Source organism: Labrus bergylta, chromosome 9 (genome assembly GCF_963930695.1).
Source record: "Labrus bergylta chromosome 9, fLabBer1.1, whole genome shotgun sequence".
Classification (NCBI taxonomy): Eukaryota; Metazoa; Chordata; class Actinopteri; order Labriformes; family Labridae; genus Labrus; species Labrus bergylta.
Window position 1 is genome coordinate 17,284,058 of NC_089203.1, and position 23,239 is coordinate 17,307,296.

The 23,239-nt window shown below is 40.6% G+C and overlaps 2 protein-coding genes across 3 annotated transcripts; one reads left to right on the forward strand and one right to left on the reverse strand.

The window, feature by feature from the left end:
* Positions 1-47: 47 nt before the first annotated feature.
* On the forward strand, positions 48-2,959 carry LOC109985465 (phospholipase A and acyltransferase 3). Its single transcript, XM_065958624.1, has 5 exons — positions 48-143; positions 509-593; positions 1,061-1,169; positions 1,388-1,656; positions 2,150-2,959. The coding sequence occupies exons 2-5, from the start codon at positions 579-581 to the stop codon at positions 2,270-2,272; spliced, it is 516 nt and encodes a 171-aa protein (XP_065814696.1). The 5' UTR covers positions 48-143; positions 509-578; the 3' UTR covers positions 2,273-2,959.
* A 1,451-nt stretch (positions 2,960-4,410) lies between these two features.
* Positions 4,411-13,434, reverse strand: scyl1 (SCY1-like, kinase-like 1). 2 transcript variants are annotated; one of them, XM_020635802.3, is made up of 18 exons: positions 13,229-13,434; positions 12,460-12,600; positions 11,734-11,856; positions 11,419-11,645; positions 10,849-10,939; positions 10,340-10,495; positions 9,952-10,110; positions 9,559-9,666; positions 8,785-8,898; positions 8,511-8,666; positions 8,234-8,422; positions 7,909-7,984; positions 7,546-7,743; positions 7,122-7,267; positions 6,931-7,020; positions 6,162-6,473; positions 5,965-6,043; positions 4,411-5,802 (listed from the first exon to the last, which is right to left on the reverse strand). In XM_020635802.3, exons 1-18 carry the CDS (start codon positions 13,334-13,336, stop codon positions 5,678-5,680), a joined length of 2,598 nt encoding a protein of 865 aa, XP_020491458.1. In that variant the 5' UTR covers positions 13,337-13,434; the 3' UTR covers positions 4,411-5,677. The 2 variants fall into 2 exon arrangements, with proteins under 2 accessions (XP_020491458.1, XP_065814695.1); XM_065958623.1 differs by lacking the exon at positions 13,229-13,434 and having other exon boundaries at positions 12,446-12,585.
* Between the last annotated feature and the right edge of the window lie 9,805 nt (positions 13,435-23,239).

A 23,239-nucleotide genomic window follows, 5' to 3' on the forward strand; every position in this document is an offset into this window, starting at 1 on the left:
TACATTTTGACGTTTCGAATCGGGCTTTTATTCTGAAGGTCTTCTGCTAACAGGAGCAACAATCAGCTGATCTCTCACAGCTGAGCGCTCACAGCTGAGCTTTGGTGGCGTCTCTGAAAAACGAAGTGAGGACACGTAAACACGTAAGATGACAGACTGTCTAACACTTTTTGTTACTAGACTTTGGTTTCAATCTACGGTCGATTTTACAATGCTACCTTAGTTAATGGCCGATGTAACATGCGTTTTAACAAGAATTTAGGGAAGATGTAAAGCCCTGACCGGTTCAAGCTAATCGATGTGCTGCCTTGGTGTTTTGCTTTCGGATTGTTTTGTCCGCTTTAACTTAAAACTTACGGAAAATAACAACAGCAACAATTTTCACATTTGATATCCTAACGAACAGAATCAAGAGCAAAGATACAAAGTATCCTGTTTTTTTTCCTTCCTGTAACTTTTACTCTTGTATACTAAAATTTGGTGATAACATCTTTGTTTTTTCATGCAGGTCCTGAACGTCATCTTGAGACATCTTGAGTGAAACCTGTTATTGCTTTAGAGACAAAAGAAACACTGACATGGCCCCCACACTGGTAAGGGAAAGATAAGATAATTGGTAGCCTACATAGTGTTGTTGTTTTTTATATTATGTGTACATTTAATAACCCTGATAGAATGTGTACAAGGTATAGTTATAAAGTATGTCATTAAAAGGTTTCTCTTTTTTAATAACTATTATGTCCAATATAGCCTAGTTCAGTTGTTGCTAAACCGATTCTGTTGTGAGCCATTTCTGTGCTTTTTTGTTTTTGTTTTGTTTTTGGGCGGCTGTGGCTTAGTTGGTAAAGTTGTCGCCTCTCAACCCGGAAGGTCGAGGGTTCAATCCCAAGCTGAGCAACATGTCCGATGTGTCCTTGGGCACTTAACCCTGCGTTGCTCCCGCTGCTTCTGTGGCGGTGTATGAATGGATTAGTGTTGTACTCATTCTCTGATGTACGTCGCTTTGGATAAAAGCGTCTTCTGAGTGAATTGTAACTTTCTTCTTTTTTCTTTATCCAAGTACGACAAGAAACCAGAGATAGGTGACTTGATTGAGATCTTCCGTGGGTCGTATCAGCACTGGGCTGTGTATGTTGGCGATGGGTTTGTTGTTCACCTGGCACCCTCCTGTAAGTCCCCCTTACTGTACACATAACTGTCAGCACTGCTTCTTTAATGTAGACTAATCTTTATGACAGCTGAAATGTTTTGGTTTAAAAGATTTAGGTTTCAAAAATCACTGAAAACAACTACAAAAAAAATATTTTTGAAGAATTGTTTTCATATTTAAAAAATATATACCTGTATTATTTTAACTGTTTTATTTCATAACTTTTTTTCTTTTTAGCTGAGGTCCCTAACGCAGGTGCCAGCAGCATGATGTCCGTTCTAACGGAGAATGCGATGGTGAAGAAACAGGAGCTGTGGGCTGTGGTGGGAACCAACAAGTGGAAAATCAACAACAGCCTCGATGATAAGTACGAACCTCGCCCTGTTCACATCATTGTGAGGGAGGCCTCGGCCCTTGTGGGCGCTGAACTGCCGTACTGCGTCTTCAGGGGAAACTGTGAGCACTTTGCAACTGAACTGCGGTACGGAAAGGCCGAGTCCCGGCAGGTATGTGCACCCAATGTTGGCTGTTTACATGTGAGACTGTTTGTTTGTTTGAGGGGCTGCAGCTGCAATGATCAGAACGGAATTGGATATAGTGCGTGGAGACGGTTACTACCACACAACAGTTATTCATCACGATGGAGATTATGATTCTGCCTTTAACTTAAGAAAAAAAAAGAACTTAATGAGTCATAGCACTGAATTACATCAGCAAGCAATCAGTTTTTTTGAAACAATTCAAATTTAAGATGAGTTATCCAGCTGTCTCTTGTCTAATAATATATCCATCCATTATCTCTACTGCTTGTCCTGTTTGGGGTCAATGGGGGGCTGGAGGTGATCCAAGCTGTTACTGGGTGAGAGGTGTGGTACACCCAGGACTTTGTGTCAGCCTACTTAATAATAGAAAAGGGAATCTTGGGTATAAATGTACTGATGTGATTTTCAGATTTGTGTTCTCCACACTTTCTTTAAAGTTGTATGTTTCCCTCTATAGGTTCGTAAAGCAGGTGAAACAGTCATGGTTGCAGGCCTGACTGCAGCTGCTATTTTTGGCTTCGTTGCTCTGGCTGGAGCTTTCTTTGGAGAGAGCAAAGAAGAGAAGAAGAACAAGCAGTGATTCAAGTCCCACATGCCTAATGAGAGGCTTTATTAAAAGATCACCAGCAGAGCCTAACTGATACTTATGTTTGGAAAAAGAAAACATCTTTATTTGAGCAAGCATCTTTAACTTTGTGAGGAATTTGGGTGTCTTGCATCAACAACTTACGTAAATCACCTTCTGTCCTTTCTTCCTTTCTTCGCCTTGAATAACATTACAGACTGGTTGGTTTAGGATTAATGCACAGTATTTTTCAGCTTTTTTAGATCTTCTAAACACAGCACAACAAAAAGTATTGGTATTTCCACTCATTTAGGTGCCAAAGTAAAGTAGGTTTAAATATTTCAATAACAATATTTGGGGGGTTTGAACATGACATATCTTTTGGATTGTAGAACATTTGAGGGTCACACGCCTCAGCGCTTTTATATTTACTAATGAAATAGTTTGTTGGTGGTTGTGGAGGAATGTTTGTTACTTAACACTAATAGAAATGTCTCTGTAATCTTAATAATGATTACAGAGACACATCAGAAGTACGACATATTATTTATTGCACACTTGTGAACTGAGTCATTATTTATTTTCATTGATCTCATCTGCATTGTTCTTATGAAATGTTGAGTTGACAGTGTAATTGCAATTTATAAAAATGTAGTCTCTCTGACTTTTAATTGTTTTTCAATAAAGACGTATTAATTATGAGCCTGGATAGTTGTCTTTTCGGTAAAGTGTCCCCTCACTCAGGATTGTATTCTCGAAAACCAAGCAGACCCTGAAAGCAGTCTTGAGTCTCATCACCCACCGACATCTGTGTGAAGAAAAAAAAAACCTCACGGAATAATTAGTAAAGACGATCTTAGGTTCATCAGTTACCACCGCCCTCCTGTCAAGACATGATAAGCTGGTTTCATTTGAATGTTACTGAAACCTAAAAATGATGCAACAGTTTCACTTTTGCTGCCTCACATGCATTGCACTAATCCTTCATTGAGATGAGGCAGCATGTTGAAGAGGACTTTCATAACTAACACCCTCTGAAACCTAACACCCTATCACTCTTAGTGTTCACAAAATAAGATAACACATCAAGTTGAAGATACCTTTTATTGCACCACAACTTACAGTGTATCATATACTTATGGCAGCATGGCTGAGTTCGCTTCATGCATTAAAACGTTTGAACTTTGAACACATCATCCATTGTACCACTGTCAGCATTTTATCCCCCCCAAGGATTTGAACGATAATTCTCAGATTTCTTTGTCAACATCTTGATACAAATGAAGTATATTTCATCTGGGGTCCTTATAGTTTTTTTTCTTCATTTTGGGGTTTTACTGATGGAACAGCTATAGACCGGACATGTGGAGAGAGAGAGGGGAACGTCATAAACCAAACATAAGCCAAGATCTGGAGACGAACCTACGACCAGTGCATCAAGGACTTTAGCCTCTGTAAACTGGCCATCTACTCTACCAAATGAGCTAAACCAGCAGCCTGTAACAGTGTTTTTAAAGTACCAAAGTCATTTCTCTTCAGAGTCACAACCCGAAGTGAATGATGACAGTAGCAATTCATATTAGGAATTTCTTTGAGTCAATTCCCTACATTATTTTCTGAAGCATTTGCAAAGGAGGATTACGAATACAGCTATTTAAAGTTTGAAGCAGGTTTGGAGGAACTTCCATGTTGTGTTGATTTTGTCAGCCAATGTGGAAAAACCACGGCGCTATTTCTATACTGATCCTGTCCTAGTGCGTAGTTTTCCCTGAAGAAATGTCCCTTCATATTCTAAATACTGAAAAAAGGTAGACAAAGCCTCTTTAGATCTGCTGGCTGTATATTGCTTTGTGTGAATCGAACATGATGAAAGTGGGATAACTGTACATAAACAGTAACCTTGAAGCTATTTGGTCAGCTTTTGTAGGTTATATAGAGGCATCACTATCAATTCTAGTTAATTTCATAACCACTTATTAAATCCAAATGGGTCTGAAGAAGAAACAGTTTTTTTTTTGTTTTTTTTTAATATTTATTTTGAGAATAGCTTACATGCTACATTATTTGGATTTTCTGTAAAATGTTGCATCCTGCATTCCACAAGCACGGGTCACTTCTTACCTACCCTGATCCCCAAACGACTCAACATGAACTCAAGGGGTGGTGGTTGTTTATTTTTGCCAGGAGCCATCTAAAGAGCTTATGGTGTTCAACACAAAAACCCAACAGTAACACGTCCAACACGAACAGGATATATGGGTCACACTTTGATGGATACACACAGTTTGGCATTGGGAGACAGTTCTGGTCCATGTTTAAAAATGTCTATTTAAAACTGTGAGTTCTTGGATCTGCAATCACTTAAAGGCACAAAAAGAGTAAAAGCAATTTACAATCTCTCTTACCCTGGCATCGCACGATAACGTTAAAAATAACTGATTTGCAATACTTCTTTTTTTTTTTTTCCCAGGAGATCTGCAGGATCATGCAAGTATAAATGCATGGTAATCCTCCCAAAGATTTCAAAATAAGACTGCTATGATTTCACAAACCCTCCACATCTGCACTTCCCAGCTCAAGATAAAAAGGAAACGACATATGAACACATTGATTTTTGTTTGAAATTATTTCACCAGCCTCAATTTGACTACTTATCACCATTAATGTCTGCAGAGAATGCAACACGTTCATACCAGACCTGATATCAGCCAGTTGTGTCACCTGTCACACCAGTGAAGTACAGGAAAATACAGTGTTGTATGTGCAAAGTAAACTCAAATTGTATCTTTTCCATGTAACCTAGTGTTAACACAAATACACACTTACATGCATAGGTTGATTTTAACTCTTAAATCTATAGTGACAGCTGAACTCAAACATTGATGTTTCCTGTGTGTTTAACATTCAGTATAACAATAGATGTTAAGTTGTTTTATATACGGTAATTCTCATTTTTCTTTTTTAAAAAAAGTGTAATTTCTTCATGTCATTTGAAGACAAGCACTCCATGTATATACATAAACTTTACAACTGCAGACTTCTGTATTTAAAAAAACAAACAGGGGGATTTCCTCCAATCAAGTTGCGCTTCTGGTGCAAGGAGTGCTGCCTCAGTCCTCTCTGAACTTTCTGTCTCTGCTTTTGTCCCAGCTCTGACATCCACATTAATGCATCCATAAAGCATTGATATTTATTTTGTTTTTTCGACCACTCACTCATCAGTCATAAGGCCAACAGTACCATGCTCAACACACAACCAACTCTCTTCACAGCATTTTGTCATCTGCTCACAATTCATTCTAGTTCTTTGTGGAATGTCAAGCTTCCAGCAAATACTCTGGGTCCATAGTCACTGTGGTCCAAGTCCCCCCACCCCCCCCCCCTCCATTTACACTTGTAAGTCTTTATTTGTGTCTTTGATCAGTCCAGCTTGCGTGCGCCCAGTTTGAGTGGACCTTTAGCAGCTTTGCGCTCTGCACGTTTCGCTTCCAACTCTTTCCTCCTCTCCTCCCGTTTCTTTTTGGACAGCTCAGCCTTACTGAGACCTGGTTGACAACACAAAATGAGCAGTTCAATGCACAAGAATAGTAGTAAGTTACTAAGTGGTTATTCGTCAAGAATATGTTAGCCTTAGTGTTAAGTCTAAATCCATTTCTAAGCCCATAAAGGTTCAAGTTTCAGACGATGGGGCTGTCTGAGAGACTTACCCTGGTTACCATCCACTGACTCCCAACTCTCCTCGTTTCCCCAGTCTCCTGTCACCTCTGCACTCCAACCTTCTCCAGCCTGACGAGACACAGCACACCTGTTACTTTCATCTTCACGTTTCATCCTATTCTCTGTAGTTTCAATCTAAAAAAAACCATGAATCTTCTCTGTCTATCTGTCTCCCCTCAGCACTCACCGTGGTGACAGCTGTGCTTCTCTGGGACACACTGGCAAACAGATCATTCTGTACAGCTCCCTTAGCTGCACTGCTGCTGTCCCAGTTATAATCGCTGGCTAACCGCACCCCTTCAGGCATGGGGAGCGCTGTACTTGTCAAGGTGGTGTCCGTGTCCTCCTCCCCCCAGTCATTTCCCCATCCCTCCTCGCCTGCAGAGCTCTGACCCTGCCCTTCCTTCTCATTAGACCAGCTGTCATCGGCATCCCAGCCTGAGCTGCTCCAATCAGAGCTCTGCTTTTTCACCGCCATGGAGGAGAACGACCCGCCCACCTAGATAAGGAAGAGATGATGAAAGAGTTACATGGATTCAAATCAAAGTTAGATAAAAAGCTCAAATTCAATACAGAGAACTTTAACTTCAAGGGTTTTAATCATCAGAAGCTCTTCTAGGCAGGAAAGTTGTAGCACAAAGAAAATCAAAAACATCCTGTGCACTGTTAATCACCTGTTTTTAACTAATTTATCAACAAGTGGCCAACTCAAAAGTCATGAACTTATTAATAAAGGTTAATAAAGTAGTTATAATTGATCAACACTGTATTTATGAAACATTTCAAAAAGTTCTAAGAATTTCCAAATTTTTGCTTTTAATTATAGGTTGTGGGAAGTAAATAAAAGTAATAATAGGAATTTTATCATTAAGTCATAAATATCAGTTGTGTTTCGTGCATTAGGATTTAGGTAAGTATGGAATAATATTGTATAATATTGTACAAGTTGCTCATACTCCTCTGTCACTGGCCTTCTTTTTGGACGGTGCCGTTCCTGACCAGTCAGAGTTCCAGTCCTCTGGCTCGTTAAGCGCTTTCTCTGGCTCCTATGTGAGAAAGAGTAAATGTATACGAATAAAAACAACACAATCGCACATGAGCTCATGTATCTAAACTATTTTCTGGTTGAACAAAAGTAAAATCCTACCTCCAAACTTCCCCAGTCCTCCTCTTCCCATCGTTCTCCTTTTGGCTCTCCGTCATTGTCCGTTAATTCAAGGGCTTGTGATTGGTCGGCACCACTAGAGGCAGCATTGTGAGCCGCAGAGGTTTGTGGAGTTTTTTCTTCAGAACCTTGTTAAAAGAAAGTAATAAAATGTATAAGGACCTCTGAAAGGAGAACCGTACATTTGTATTCAGAAAATCACATGTCTAAGGGAGACTTTTTTTTTTCATATGTAAAAAAAAAAGTTTTATTAAGTATTTTGTGGCTCAAGATTAAACTGTCAGTTGTGGATGATGCACCTGGCCCAACTGACAAGGACATTTAAAATGACAAAATTGTCTTTCTAATCGTCCATTGAGTGTCTAACAATCTTGTGAGGAAAACAAATCAGAAGTGATAAGCCTACCAGCTGCAGGTGCTCCATCAGGGTCACTTGTAGGGTTAGTGGGATCTGCAGCCCCACTGCCCTCAGTTCCTGTGCCCCCCTCCTGCCCTGGAGCGTTGCGGATCAGCTTGGAAGTTATCGAGGACATGCCGGTCACAGCCCAGCCGGCCCAGGAGGAAGAGGCCCCTGCAGGCTGAGCACATGATGCCACATCCTTTTCTGACGGACAGAGAGAAGAGGGGAATGAGTGAAGGAATAGAAGAGAAATCAACAACTACTAATTCTACTTTTTGTTTTGCCCTGTAAACTGAACGAGGTACAAAAACAAATGAATATTGTACATCGGTGTGTATTCACAGGTTTTATTATGTGTATTTCACATACCTATATCAGCCAGCTTGGAGGGATCTTCTGAAACAATCTCCAGTTTGGAAAGAAAACTCTTGATGGCTTTAAAAGCCTGTCAGACGGAAAGGAGAGTGTGAATATCTGTGCAGAAATCAGGCCATGGAAATAAATACTGAGATTGAATCTCGCTCTTAAAATGAATTACTCCCTTAAAAAGACTACAACCTCCTAAAATATATACATAACTTTGCTGCTCAGAGTTAAAAACTAAAGACTCTTGAAAAAGAAACATTCAATATTTAATAACTGTGGCAAAAGGCAAAAGAAAACAGTTTTCCTTGTATTCACAAGTCATGTGTACCTGGTCCCTGACGCTCTTGTCAGGGTCAACAGTAATGGCACAGAGAGTGGGCAGGATGCGGGCTGCGATCTCCGTGATGCTGTAGAAGTTGTGTGTGGCAGCAAAGCCCAGTACTCCTGCAGAACGCGAGGCTGGAAACGGGTCTTTAGTAGCTCGGGAGAAGGCAGAAATCAGAACACGTTGGCGAGTCTGTAAAGAGATGGATCACAATGTTCTTCAATTTAAACAGAACATTACTGGACTTTGGATGAAGTATTTGTTTGTTGTTGGACTTTACCCCAGCATTGAGGTAGGAGGCGATCTTGCCCAGGCAGACCGTGGTGTTACATCGGATAGGACCTTGCTCGTCTCTGGCCTGCAGTCGGGCAAAGTGCCGCATCAATTCTTGGTTCAGGTTAGTCTCATTTAACTTTGGTGCCAGCAGCAACATAGACTGGAGGAACAGAAGAACATACAGAGAAGAGTTGAGGAAAGAGCATCGCGGCAGCATCCAGTACACCTGAAATGTAAAAAAGAAAACCTCCTGGATTGTGGTTAAGTGTGCAAACTACCTTAACAGTCTGTTCTCTGATGGCAGGGTTTGTGTCTGTGAAGCCGTGGACAACGTGAGGGAAAATCTGGGAATTCACGGCAGCCTCGTTCAGGTATTGAATGAACTGCTCCATCTGAGAAACAGAAAAATAGTGTCAGTCAAAAAAAATGGTATTAAGCTAAAGCACAGGCTTAGAAAGGCAATCATTTATTATAACGTACTTCTACTTCTTTTCCTGTTTCTAACCCGTATTTTCTGCCTTTTTAAGATAAACAGTATTTTTGGGGCAATTGTGTCTTTCTTCAAAAGGACAGTGGATGAAGTTGGAAATCAGGGAGGATTACATGCAGGAAAGAAGCCTCCAAGTGGGCTGGACTCAAACCTTGGCCGCCCACTTGGAGGACTACAGCCGCTATACATGGGGTGCAGTTTAACCACTAGGCCACCTGATGACCCCGCTGTGTTTTTAGATTTATTTTGGTAGCTAGATTTATTTTGGGGCTTTTTATGTCTTTACAAGAATGACAGGACAGTGGATAGAGTCAGAAATAAGGGAACAGAGAGATTGGGGAACGACAATGCTAGAAAGGAGTCACAGGTCAGATACAAACCCAGGCCAACCGTTTACAAGACCTCTGTACAGTAAATGGGGCGAGCTGACTATCCACTAGACTCCCCTCTGTGCATTATAGCTGTGTTCTTTAATTGCATGTAGCATTGGAAAATTCAATGGGAAAAAAAACCTAGATCCCTGAAAGAGATGCTCAGTGGCTAGATGAAGGGCTTTTCACACCTGCTGCAGCAGCCGTATCCTCATGGCTCTGTCTGTGGAGGAAAACATCTTCACAATAACAGGGATGATCTTCTGTTGGTACTCTTCTGCTGAGAGGAACTTTCCAACCTGGCAGACACACAGAAAAATTAAATCAGATAAAACAAGAATGGGTAGAGGGAACCTGAAATGAATTGTACACAACGATACTAAAACCAATAAAACCAGGTCTCACTTCAACATTTCCTGCAAAAAAGATTCAACTTTGTTTTACATTGTAAAACTGTTTAACTTTATTTTCTAGGACTCTTTCAATCAAAAGAGCACTCAACAAGGTTTATTTACAGAACAATATACTGCTGTTTTCTGTAAATGCATGATTAAAAAGTCTGCTAAAAAGTCTTGCAGCTTCACCTTAAAGAGGGGCGTGAGGACGACGGCGCCTGCGTTGCCAAACTCGAAGGCGGTGAGCAGCTGAGGCAGGACCTTGTGTTTACAAAAGTCCTCAGGGAAGGAGTCTAGATTGTCACTTAGATCCTGAAAGAACTGTTGCTTCTCAGCTGGCTCCTTGATCTGGAGAGAGATAAAGTTTTAGAATATCCTTTAATTACAACCCATGGCTTCTTTGCAGTGGTACTTGCTGGCATTTGCTTCATCAAATTAAACTGAGTTCCACACAGGATCCCAAAAGAACTTCCATCAATTACATTGATGTGACCTTATTGGTGAAGTATGTTTAAAGCGCTAAAAGCAAACCCCACAGTAATCATAATTAAGTGAGTCTGTATGTAAATCTGTGCACCTGGATCTCCTCCAGGAAAAGGTTACTCTCCACAAAGCTGTTGCTGAGGAATCCTCCCGGGGCTCTAGAGTTCTGGAGAAAGCGGGCTGGGTTGGGTCGAGCTCGAGGGTTAGCTCCTACCAGCTCACAATAGTGAGGCACCAGAGCCTTGGGGATCTGATGGCACAAAGAGGACACAAAAGAGGGAAGTCAACTCTGTCAACAAAAACCACACCAAAAAAACAAAGACTTTGGCTAACACTGAACTGCTGGCTCAAATCATTGTGAAGGTCAATGATATCTCTTCTCAAATTATTTTCCTGATTTTGTATTAAATAATACAATACAATGTAAATATATAATGTATATCCAATTAAAATGTTTGTTTTTTTAGTTTATCTTACATCTTCACATTCATTAAAAAAAAACTACAAAACAACCTGAATTACATTTACAATGTTGAAGCGAAATTTTGTACCGGCATAACAATAGTGCAGTTATTGCAGAAAAGAACAATGGAGGTATTGTACCTTTCCCAGTGAACGGAGGGAGGATGTGCGAGGTAGTGGCCCGTTGAACACCTCCCAGATCAGGCAGCCTAGTCGCCAAACCTCCCCTGCCCTGCAACCAACACACTCACACTTCAGCACTACGTTTCAACACAAACCAGGGATTAACCAGAACCAGAATTAATCAGATATCATTTCCTCTAGATCTTCTTTATGCAGCTTCCTTATCCTCCTGTATGACAAATTACAAGTCTGAGCTGCTCTTCTCAGTTTGTGTTTTTGATGGTGTTGATAGTATGATTGTTTAGCACATAAATGAAGCTGCTTCATAGTCTTCCCTGCTTGCCAGTATGTTCTTCTCCACTGGTTCCTTGCTTCTCCTAATATGTTGAATTACAAGTAGTATTAAAGGGAAAAAAGCTGTCATCATAGTGTTGGACTCTGTGGCTTTGTACACCATCTTGGATTTTGCATCTTCCATTAATCACGTCTAGCCTCTAAAGACTTGAATTAGCACATCAGGAAAATTTCAAGGGCAGGTTATCCTTAAATGAGAACACGTGTGAAATCAGCTTTACACTCCTGTCTTACCATTTTTCTCCACTGCTATTAGGCGTCTCAGGAGGGTCATATTTCTCCATGTCTGGGTAAACAGCCTTGGGGGTAGGGAGCGAGACCCCACTCGGGTCACCCTGCTCAGGGGCCACATGGTCAAGGCCCCCGAGCTTCCACTCTCCGGCTCGATCCACAAAAACAGACCATACACCCAAGTTGTTGTGCAGCAGGTGGCAGTCGTTGACCAGGAAACTTAAAGCTTTCTGTGAGAGATTGAGAAAAACTTACAGAACCGGTGGCAGAACTATGGCTCCCCTGACAGTATCACGTGGCTTACCATTGACTACTTACCACTATCTGATGCAGTCCCCAGGACACTTCCAGGTCACCAGCTCCACCTTTCTCTGCCTGGGCCTTCAGGTGGACTGAAAGGGACGTCACCTGCTCAGTAACCAGGTACAGGCTCTTCTCTGTCTGTGAAATACACACATGAATTCAAATGAAAACTGATTAAGTTAAATGTAAATTGATGTGTTTGGATAAATGGTGATTTTTTTTGTGGATAACCTTGAGTGAAATAAAACCTCTGCATAATAAGTTGAATGAAATTTATAACAACATATAATGAGGATGTACTAGTATACGTTTTAGTCTTCTTTGATATGTATTTGACATAATCTTGTGTTTATTATCCACTTAACAGTATTGTTCATTGTATATGTAAATTACTAAATCTTAATCTTAAATTTATTTGGTGTGAAACAGCACAGCATCACACAAATCTAAAAAAAAACAGCATAAGAATTGGCTTCATACTACTCACAACAACGTTTCTACAATAATATCAAAAGGACTATAGAGGCATAATCACACTCACCTCTACCTGAACGTAAACATGCAGAGAAAAACAAACGATGGGGATGAGACACTCAGTATATGGAGGTTACATGACAAAAGGTTATTCCTTAGTCTCTTAGTGAAGCACAGTGAACTTATTTCTAAAAAAAAAAAATCAGCAAACATGGCAGTGTGTTGAGGCCCAAAATGTGTGCAAATCACTCACAAAGAAGGCCATACCTCCAAACCATCGACATAAGCCAGGATGTTAGGATGCCTGAGGGTCTTCATGCGCTTGAACGCAGCCTTGGCCAGCTGGGTCTGCTGCTCTGTCCCCTGTGCTACCTCGTACACGAACACCGACACTGGCTCTCCATTGGTCTGAGAAAACAGATTTGAGGTGAAATGACTCACTCGGAATAACACACATTTGACATTCATAGGCTTTGTGATTAAAATCGAGCACAAAACTGTCACAGTTCTGCATCTGTTTATGCAGAAACTCCAGTAAACATGAATAAAACAGGAACATGGTGCTTATACGGCCCTTCAGTCATGATGATGTTGACAGTTCAGATTGACCCGCTCGACGATAACAAAAAAGGGGTACGTGGGTAATGTAGGGTACACCTCACAGGTGAAGGACAGACCCTTTATTGATGCCATAAAACATAAAGATTGAAAACTATGCCAAGTGCATTTGTTAACTGCACTAAAACAGGGTGACGTGGCGAGAAATACGTGTGTGCGCCCTGGAGTAAACAAAGAGCTGCCGAGGGAGGGAGCGCAAACTTAACATTTACGTGTAGCAAGCAGATTATAAATAAACCTGCAGTGACAATGAAACAGCGACAAATATTAGAAAGCTACTGAAAACAATGTCATATGACGTCGTGAAGGAAACCACCGGCCATTGATTTAAATGCTAGCCAGCCGGCTAAGTGACGGGGCCTCCGCGACGAAGCTGGGCCAGCTAACAGTGAGCGTCAGCGGCTCTGCCTCGCCTCACCTTTCGCTTCCCCCGGTGAAGGGTCCATATTCCAGATTCCTCCTGGGAGTCTGGCAGGATTTCATATGCGAAGTCTTTGACAGGATCCCTGGCAAAAAAGGACCACATCTCCTATTACCTCCACACCGCATCAAACACACACACACACACTCACGGGAGGATAAAACAGTGAGCTAAGTGAGGCTGGTTTTAGCAAGTGGCACGAATGTAAAATGGCTCGGTGTAAACTTTTGCGTCTGCAGATTGGTTCCGCTAATACAACATTTTAAATAATATTTATCAAATATATACATACTTTCATGAATTGTTAGGAAGTCACCTAAAGAAATGCTGTACAAGCCTTTCTATTGTTTGACATGTTTATTGAGGTAACAGAAAAAGCCTGAGTCAACATCAGACAATAAAGACAATTATGATATGAACACCAAAACAAGCTAAAATGCTCCAAATATTTTGAAAAATAAATTGTAAATTCGTGAAATAAATTACTGAATAAATACAAACGCAGGCTGAAAAGGGGAAGATATAATTTCACCTCCATTCAGAACTTACTGCCTATTAATGCAGTCACACTGTGCACTGTACAGATGCCAAAGCTGGACCTGCCCCCTCTGTATTAATATCCAAGGGGAGTCATTATGTTGTCCTCTTCACTTTTATGTCTTTGAGATTGTTTTAAGATGTTTTTTACAATGGGAATTTTTTCAACAATAACTCACTGACTCTCCAACAAGTAACAATACTATAAATTAGACTTTGGGTGAGGGGTGAGGGGCTCCTTACAGTATCTCCCAAGAGACCCAATGTGTATCGGGCTGGCATGAGAGATCTTGAGAAAATCTTAACTTTCTTAACTTATTTCCAAGTTAAGTCCCAATGACTAGATATCAACAGAATCTGGGTGATTAGGTGCATGAGACTTTTTACTGGAGAGAGTTTACCAGAATGGACACAGATAGTTAAACAGGACAAAGGGTCTGTTAGTTAATCCCACTAAGATATTTCTGTAGTAAAAAAAACACACAAATAAAAAAAAAGTTATGTTTAAGGGACTAACCCTGGCCTATATCCTTTGCTTGTCTAACATGACCCTGACAACTACACATGACCCTGCTGATCAGTGTTTTCTGCCATATTTCCAGGCATGTACAGCTTAAAGATGCAATAGAAACAACTTGTTTACTTTGGATGTGTTTTTCAAACTTCTTTAATTTTCTGGATCCTAATCTAATCTACATTGAGCAGATATCGTACATCTGTATAACAGTGTGGTCAGAGGTTATCTCAATTGTCATTTAATGTAAACATTATAACTTTCTACTTAAACTTGTATTTAGTGTAATTGTTTATCCACAATGTTGATGTTACATGTTAATGCATACTATCAAGAAGGTCTGGTTTGCAGTTGATATGTAAATGGAAACTGGTTGGCTCTGATACTGCTTAAGAAATGTTTTTTGCTTAAATTTCTAGTACTGTTACACTGTTCAACAAAAAGGTTGTAAAGGAGAACATCCTTCATATTATTATTGGGGAAAATGAAAGGAATGCAAGTGTCTCCGTAATACTGTTGTGAACAGTTAATATCAACTCATGCTGTGTATAAAAAATACTGGCCATGTGGATTGGTGCTGTGTGGGTGACTCAATGAGGCAGTGATTTTTTTCTTTCGCATTTAAACCCATATCAACACACTTTCAGGTAACAAATAGACATGACTTGTGTAGTAACACCTTCCTTAGACATAAACATTTTTGAAACACATGTATCCAACTGATTTGTAAAAAATATATTTCTAAACACAGGGTTTGTGAAGTTTCAAATGTAATGTCTTATTAGCACAAATAGGTACATCACTGTCACAGAAGTCAAGACAGAAAACAATTCCTGTAATCCATTCCACTATTATTTTCTAGCTATAGTCACATCAGATGCGATTTAAAATATGCAGAATTGCTCTGCAAGTGCACACTGCAGTGTATTACTTTTGAAGACTTCCAGATTTCTAAGAATCTAAATTTAAAGTCAAGTGCTCCAATATTAACTCAAAATAATGGGTCATAGGCCCAGATCATAACATGGAAACTCAGCCTTTTTAGTGAACAAAAAAAGAAAATTCAAAAGTTGACCCACAAATAATAGCTTTATTGAACCGATACAATGCAGCAATTTCCTTTTGCAAAGCCTTTAGTCTAAAGCAATTCAAAGACTAAGTACAACACAAGCAAGCATCTGGACAAAAACAATGTCAGCAAGTTACAATTTAACAAACAGCTTCCAGTTAGGAAGTGCACATAGTAAATGTATAAGGTGTACAGCAGCAGCTTCTATAACACTATCATGTTCATGAATATTCAAATCATCAGAATCAATTTAGCTTTTGCCCCAAATGACCCAATGGAGTTTTGCAATCCAGTCCCCCCCCACAGGGATTTCAAAGGAGCCGAGTCTAGCTAGCGATTTGGGGCCCTGTTGTGAAGGTAGGACCAGACCCCCCCTTCATTGGCAGTGTAGTTGAGAAAAGGGAGTGTCATGAGAGGGAGGTCAGGTAGGTACTAGAGTCTATTTACAATTCTATGAAAGCTTTCACAATTTTAACATGTTAATGTTAGCATTGTAATTACAGATCATACACAACTACTTAGCAAGAAACATTTTTTGCCAGAATAATTATAAAAGTGATAATTATCCTTTCATGGCCTCTTTCATCCCAAGCATTGTTACTGTTCCCCAGCAACTACACTGTACTTGTGTGCAACTATTCTGATATCTCTTAAACCAAAATACCTCCATCCCTGGTGAAGTTTGTCATTTGCAGTATGGTGAGACCTTTCATCAAAAACAGACAGTGAGGAGATGACTGACTACCTTTAGCTACAGAATTCCAGTTATTAAATACCTCATCTACCCGTGACTTCACTACATGTACTGAAGTTAACCCTCTACCCCCACACAGCGCACAATTTCAAAGCAGACACCGCAGGGAGTTGAACCCTGTTACTGACAAAGTCAGAAGTGCCACCACCAGAGTCTTTTGCTTTTTGTTGTTGCTGTAATTAAGGGTAAAGCAAAACCTGGAGGAACAAGACCAGAAGTTTTGTTCCCCCAGGAAAAGAAAACCCATTAACACCTGGCTGCTATATTATCCTGTCACGACATGGACTTTTTCTCATGGTCACGAAGCTGAAACTAGAAGAGAGAGAACTGGTTTCCCCAATCCCCAGCATTCCCCAACTACATGGCATTTGTGTTTGACTGATAAGACATCATTTAATCAATAATTACAAAGCCAAGATACAAATATCCCTGCTGATACCCAAAAGCTGTTTATCCTTTGCAATTCGGCAGGACTCGCGGGCCAAATACAGACAGAAGGCTTGCTCACCAAGGTTACAGCTGTAATAGAAAGACACAAACAATTTAAGCCACCCCACCCCCCTCCCACATACAACCACAATTAAACCAAATATGATAAATTATGCCTGTATGGTTAGAGATTACCACAACTTCAGTAACATCATTTATCAAAGCTCTTCTTCCACAGTGATGCGCAATCCTTCAAAGTTTACACGTGTACCCCAAGGGAGACCTGTACCAAGTGATCCCATGATTCCCTGCAGTGCAATACGTCGCCTGGCTCAGTATCAAGTTTAGCTGAACGAGATGTCTGAAAGGAAGAGAGAAGAGTGTTGCCCGCCCCCCCCAAAAAACCAGACTAAATACTGCAATGTTTGACAACTTCATGATTATGTTGTTTCACAAATAAATTGTTATGCAAAGCCGATGTGCATGCAAATATGTTGAGTTACACATTAAAGCCATGGTATGTTAAAGAAAAATCAAGGGAACCGAAATTACTTAACTCAGCACCCATGACACTGAAGTGATGCAGTATTAGCGAAACAAGCTTGCAGCTCTTGATCTCAACGTGACTGGATTCTCAGTGTTCCATCACAGGTTAGGCCATCCCAGATGAAATATAAAGATTACTTTTAGGTAATTTGACCTGAGAAACCAAAGGGGAAAGAAAAAGGCACACACAAACACAGAGAGCAGGGCTTCTGCGAAGGACGTTGGAGGGGATTCGGATTTAAGCTCAAGCGCACAGGGGATTGGCACTTCATTCGGGAGCCACACTCATATTCGCTGACAGCTTCCACAGATGACTTTGCATTCAGAGGCAGGCGAGATCGGAGCGGACAGACGAAAATGATCTGAAACAAAGAGTGATCTACACAACACACCCACCAAACACAAAGATTCGAGTTCTACTCATCTTATGGTTTAAGATGCAAAGCAATAAGGCCCTGTGGCCAAAGAGGAATATGCTAGTAAAGCATTGTTACTTCTGATTTGAGGTTAACATAAAGCCAGTTCCAAGGTGTCATTTTGTCAACTAGAACATTGCATGAGTTTATGTCAACAAGTCAACATCTTACTACATGCTCCAGGTCAGAGGCCTTCACTTGTACTTGAACCAGTCTTGGTCTCTCTGTTTTCTGTAAAGAGAAGTGGAATACGCCGCAACAATATACCAATGCATAAATTAACTAAGGCAACACATTTGCGCTGCATTTTAAGACTGAATTTCAGCTGTACCATGCACAGCTTTCCTCAGCTGCTTAAATTTGGGAAGATCGTACAGTTGCACGATACAAAGTACATTAATGATAACCTGCCACCTGCACAGTTGCGCAAGGGCTAGCAGCTGAGAACTAATTGTGACAAAATCTGTAAACATCAAAATAACCTGACTCCACTTGCTCAAACTGTGTGATGGTTGATTGAAGGGGCAGGATGACTCCTTTAGTCTTAGGTAGACTGCATTCTTCCTTTGGACTGTTCTGAAAGATCAGAGGCAGACAAGAAACACCCCTATAACCCCCCCACATGGATCAAAGAACTGACTATTGTTATGCTTACCCAAATGCTTTACTGCAGATATCAGAATCAATGAAGGTCCATCAAATCATCAAAAGACTCTTGTTAAGAAAGCACAGCAGTGCTATATCTACTCTCAAGTACAGCAAGTTGCCGTCATTTCAACAATGAGGGCAGTTTTGCACAGTCAAGATACAAGTGACCATTCAAGGGTTGAGAAGTTTCTGCTTTCCAACATTATAATTTGATGGATTCAACTTATCTGCCTTCAATTTTCCACTTTGAAAGGATGTCATTCGGGCCCAGGTCACATCCGTGCTCTACAAAACTCCAAGCTTTAATCACACCTGAAAAAGCACAAGAAAAGCTCCCCCACACAAGCCCCCCAAAAAGAAACAAATGCATACCAAAACTGTATTCAATCACAACAAGCTATGCATTTATTATGCAATTACAGAATCCTTTACAGATAGTTCACTCATTGTATTGTCAATACAAGGCAATGTAACTAATTGCAAAGGAATTTCAATGGAGTAATTTTAGCCAGAAAATGAATGTTAAGAGAAGTGACACATTTAGTGACCTTACGTGATGCTTGACGCGCAAGGAAACGTGAACATACAATGAGTTAGGAGAGTTCCTGATGTCTCGGGTATTGGAAAGCGCACAGGACACAGCACACTGAAAAATGCAAAGGAAAAAGCCTCCCCACAATTCCCCAACAGCAGTATTCAACTACAGGACAATTATGAAATGACATTACTGCCTTGGAAAGAACACTGACTCTGAATACATTTTGTAAAAGTTTAGCCATTTTTTTCAGATGAAGTATTTAAATACCGCAAGTTTGAAAGCGAGGGATTCCATCCTTGTGAACCGTAGACTTGGACTTGACTGAACTTAATCTGCAAGAGTCACAAATACACAACCCCAATCCCATCCCAAAAAAAGCAACTTCAACCTGCATCAGTACAAAATAACAATGATTTCTAGTAAAGAAACTTGTTACCACACTCCCTGAGAAAACAGAGCTTCTTGCTACGTCAGAAGACTAGATTTGAAGTTTCTATCCTGCGAGGCAAGTGTCCACTTGAATCTTGAGTGATGACTATTCAAGCCATTTTCAGTTGGATAACACGAAGCTGTAAATTCTAGGAAGAGACTGATTAACGCCCCACAACCCTCCCTCCCCATCAACCAAAATATGTGTAAAACCCCATTACAACATGGTCCAAATGGTGAGGAATGAATACAACATGATCCAATGGACTTATTATATACAAATACCTTCCTACATCTCTTTAAACCGCACATGATCCCGATCCAAAGCATATAGTTAGAATGATGTGCGCAACTTTTGAAGGGCAGCTGGCACAGGGGATCCTTTCGATGATCCACTTTAGGGGGGCAGGCCTGTAAAAAAGACTCGGAAACACGTTTTAAATGCCCCCTCTCCCTCCCCTTAACCTACAAATCTTTATTTGCCCCGTACGAATACCATTGCAGTACAATTTATATCATGACTAGATTTACTCTGTAAGAGAGATCAAAGGGACCAACAAGTTAATGTACCGGATAGTTACACCCACATGTACATTACATGCATTAACTCACTGCTTTGTTTAAGAGGTAGACGTAGCTGATCTGTACCATGGAAGCCCAGCTGAAGCACTGAAGGGTTGCTGTATACACACATCAACCGGCCGCACAGGAGACCATCCATTCTCACACTCCCAATGCTGAAAACTTCTTTGGGGGAAGACCTATGAACAACAAAAGGACTGCCTCTCCTTCCGGCTGGAGGGGGGGGGGGGGGGGGGACGACTACGTCTGATCGCAGGGGTAGAGAAGTCCGATAAGATGTTCCTCTTGTCAGCACAATACCAAGGCATTCATCACAGCAGAAACCACCACACTCATCTCAGCGCACAAGAGGAGAGTCGCCCGCAGTACAAAACGCTTTACACGGCATGCCTGAAAGAGGAAGAGAAAACTGTGCGAGAAATTGTGTTCTAAAACAGTTTCAGGAATGTACTACTCAATGCCTGTATTTAACAGAGGTACCTCTACCCATATACAAACCAACGCCTGCGTTAAACTTGAAGCTAGAAGACACTTCTGCGCCCTTCCCCACCCTTTCATCACTGGCTGGCTTGCTCTGGAGCTGCTGCCACTGCGTCAGCGTTGGCCTCTCTCTGCTGCTACCCTGCCCCTTGCCTCTGGCTCCCTCTGGACGTCAGCTGCTGCTGCTGCCTGCTCTCTTGGGCTCACTCTGCTTTCCCCCTCCTGCCTGGTTCCACTCAGGTCCTCCTATGCCCTCTGGTCCTTTCCTGCCTGGTTCCACTCAGGTCCTCCTATGCCCTCTGGTCCTTTCCTGCCTGGCTCCACTCTGGTCCTCCTATGCCCTCTGGTCCTTTCCTGCCTGGTTCCACTCTGGTCCTCCTATGCCCTCTGGTCCTGTCCTGCCTGGCTCCACTCTGGTGCTCCACGTGTCCCACAGCCTCGCGCCACCGCTGGTCCTGTGATCTTCCTCATATAACTAAGTCCATTTCTTCCCCTTGACAACTCAGTCCATTTAAAAAAAAAAAAAAAAAAAAAAAATCTTCTGTCTTCTCTAAGTTAAAAAAAAAAAAAAGGTGACAACTGAAACAAAAGGTAAAGGTTTCATTTCCGATTCCAATTCCATGAGCCAACGCTAGAGCTCAGGTTGAATTAATCTTAAAGACTTTGTTCTTCCAATCTTGTTATAATAATAAACTGGTTTCCCCTCATCAACAAATCTGGTTACTGGTACTACCACCGACTCGTCAAAAAAGTAAAATAAAAATCAGGCAGAATGACTTAATGACTTAGTACAAAACTTCAGGAATAAAAAAAATAAAGAAAGGACAGACTTCAACATAAAATTGATTGTCTTGATTGCTTCTTTGGTTTAAAGAGCCCTTTCATCAGGTATCACCATGATTGTGCTCGTTAAGCTTATTCGCAAATGTAAAATGCAATTCATTGTGCCCCAGTTGTCTATTCCCTTTCATATTTTATATCCCCTTCATTGGGAGATAAGTAGCAATTTGACTATAGTCATATTTCGTGCCTTCTTGTTACGTTTTTTTTTTTTTTTTTTTTAACTCCTGTCTTAAGCTAGTCAACGTATCATGTGACTGCCTTGTTTATTTAAAAATCCTATCGATAAGTAGAGACCATCGTGTTTTAAAGAAGGCTTTCCTCACTCAAAGACGAAAGTAAGATACTTGCGGTCGCTCAGGTTAGGATTGTGGCCGCTCCCTTATCTTCTTTTTTTAAATCAACCAATGAAAAACACTTAAATTCTGCTACGTCACGAACCCCTTTTCGGGCCTACTGTCGTCACGAAAATGGAAATAACTGACCTCTTTTTGGCTCATTTTTTTTTTTAAAGAGACGGTGACTTAACAAATAAAGTCTTTTTTTTTTTTTTTTTTTTTTAAATAAAGTTTAGACTTTCCTGAGGCTAACGAGAACAGTATAAAACGTGCCACGTATTTGGAGTTACGTGAAGACTATATTAGGCTCCCTACGCCGTCAGCTCGATGGCATACAAACGTTATCGTCGAGTAAAGTAAAAAAGCTAGATTTCAACTGAATCTAATTAAAAAAAGAAAAATCTAACCGGTTTTACTTAATGATAACACTAATACCTGCGTATCACTAGGTTTCTTAATGTCTACGCTTTTCGACATAGGCATGGCCTGGTTATAACTTTCGAGATACTTTGATTTAAAAAAGAAAAAAAAAGTACGCTAGCAACACGAAGTTTAAATATCTAAATTTCTTTCTAAAGACATCGTATGTCTTAGTATTAATCGATGAAAAAAAAAAAGATTCGTTTAACCTGCGACGCCCCGCGTAACGCCGAATTTGAAGAAATGTCGAATGGGTTGAAATGGCGTCACTGGATGCTTTTATACTGTTTGGGTGATTCGACAACCGCAAAGCGAGTTATTCGTCCGACAAGAAAGTAGTCCCACTTTTGAATGATAAAAACTGCTTACTAATGCTGATGTCCGCGTAAGTGTCGAGTACGAGGCAAAAAGTCGAATAATTAATACGTTAAGGAAAATACAATCTTATTATACTCTTGGATATCTTGGATACTCTTGGACAATTCAAAGTCAAGTCAAAATATCTTGCTTCAAATGAAGATGCATTATAATATTTCAATTATGCTTACACTATAAGTTCAATTCAGATAGTGGAAATATGCTAGACACAGAAAAGCGAGTAAAGTACATTTAAAATGCCAGATTCCCTAACATTACACTGCAACAACCTACAAAACAGCTGACGTCACACATCATCTACGCGGATTCATTTTTACTTGATTGTGATACGGTCTGAGGAACCGGATCAAACTAGAATAGAACCAGATCTACTTCCCTTTGCCGCAATGAAATGCTGTTTGTGACAAACGAACAATAGAAAACAGCTAACTCATCTTCTCTAGCCCGAGTGGCATATGCCCAAAAAGTGTTTTTTTGGTTGCTAGATTGCCTAATCGTTGCAGCAAATCCTGCTGATGTATTTAATACTTCGTCATTGAATGTATAATGTGGTCTTGTGTATATATATAGGCTACACCCTTATGTAAAAGTCGTATTTGTTTGATTCAGGGCTTCATGTCCAATCCAATCCGAATTTAAGTTAGATACATTACTGCAGGATAAGTGTTGGAGGGCAGAAAAGAGTAGGCCTACGTGATAAAACTAGACATTTTCCAGAAGCATCCAGTGCCAGGAACACTGAAGAGGTGGAATATTACAAGTTCTGAAAGGGCAAAGCGGCAGTTCCGTTTTCTCACCAGCAGAGGGTGCAGTGAAAAGTGAAATCTAATTTTTTCCCCTGTGTGTTTCAGTCCATCTAACTGGGTTGAAAAATTGATTAGAGTACCCTGGATAAGTCTGGGCATCCTCCCTTACGTAAGTTTTCAAATTAAAGCTGTATTCCATTGATCAGCAACAGCCTAGTGTGGGGAGTTGTCCCTTTGAATTAGTTTCTACCTTTCTCCCATCCTCTATGAATTGATCATTTTGTTGGTGCCACTGCCACATTTGAAAAAGGAGTAATCCCTTCATGTGATTAAGATGAAACTCC

Bases quoted from the DNA above. Each gene is read 5' to 3' on its own strand.
- LOC109985465 (XM_065958624.1), top strand. The intron at 1,170-1,387 runs GTAAGTCCCCCT...TTTTCTTTTTAG, and splicing joins TGTTCACCTGGCACCCTCCT to CTGAGGTCCCTAACGCAGGT. The intron at 1,657-2,149 runs GTATGTGCACCC...TTCCCTCTATAG, and splicing joins GAAAGGCCGAGTCCCGGCAG to GTTCGTAAAGCAGGTGAAAC.
- scyl1 (XM_020635802.3), bottom strand. From the start codon at position 13,336: ATGTGGTCCTTTTTTGCCAGGGATCCTGTCAAAGACTTCGCATATGAA. The intron at 10,940-11,418 runs GTAAGACAGGAG...TGTTGGTTGCAG, and splicing joins AATAGCAGTGGAGAAAAATG to GGCAGGGGAGGTTTGGCGAC. The intron at 10,496-10,848 runs GTACAATACCTC...TTGTGCCATCAG, and splicing joins CCCTCCGTTCACTGGGAAAG to ATCCCCAAGGCTCTGGTGCC.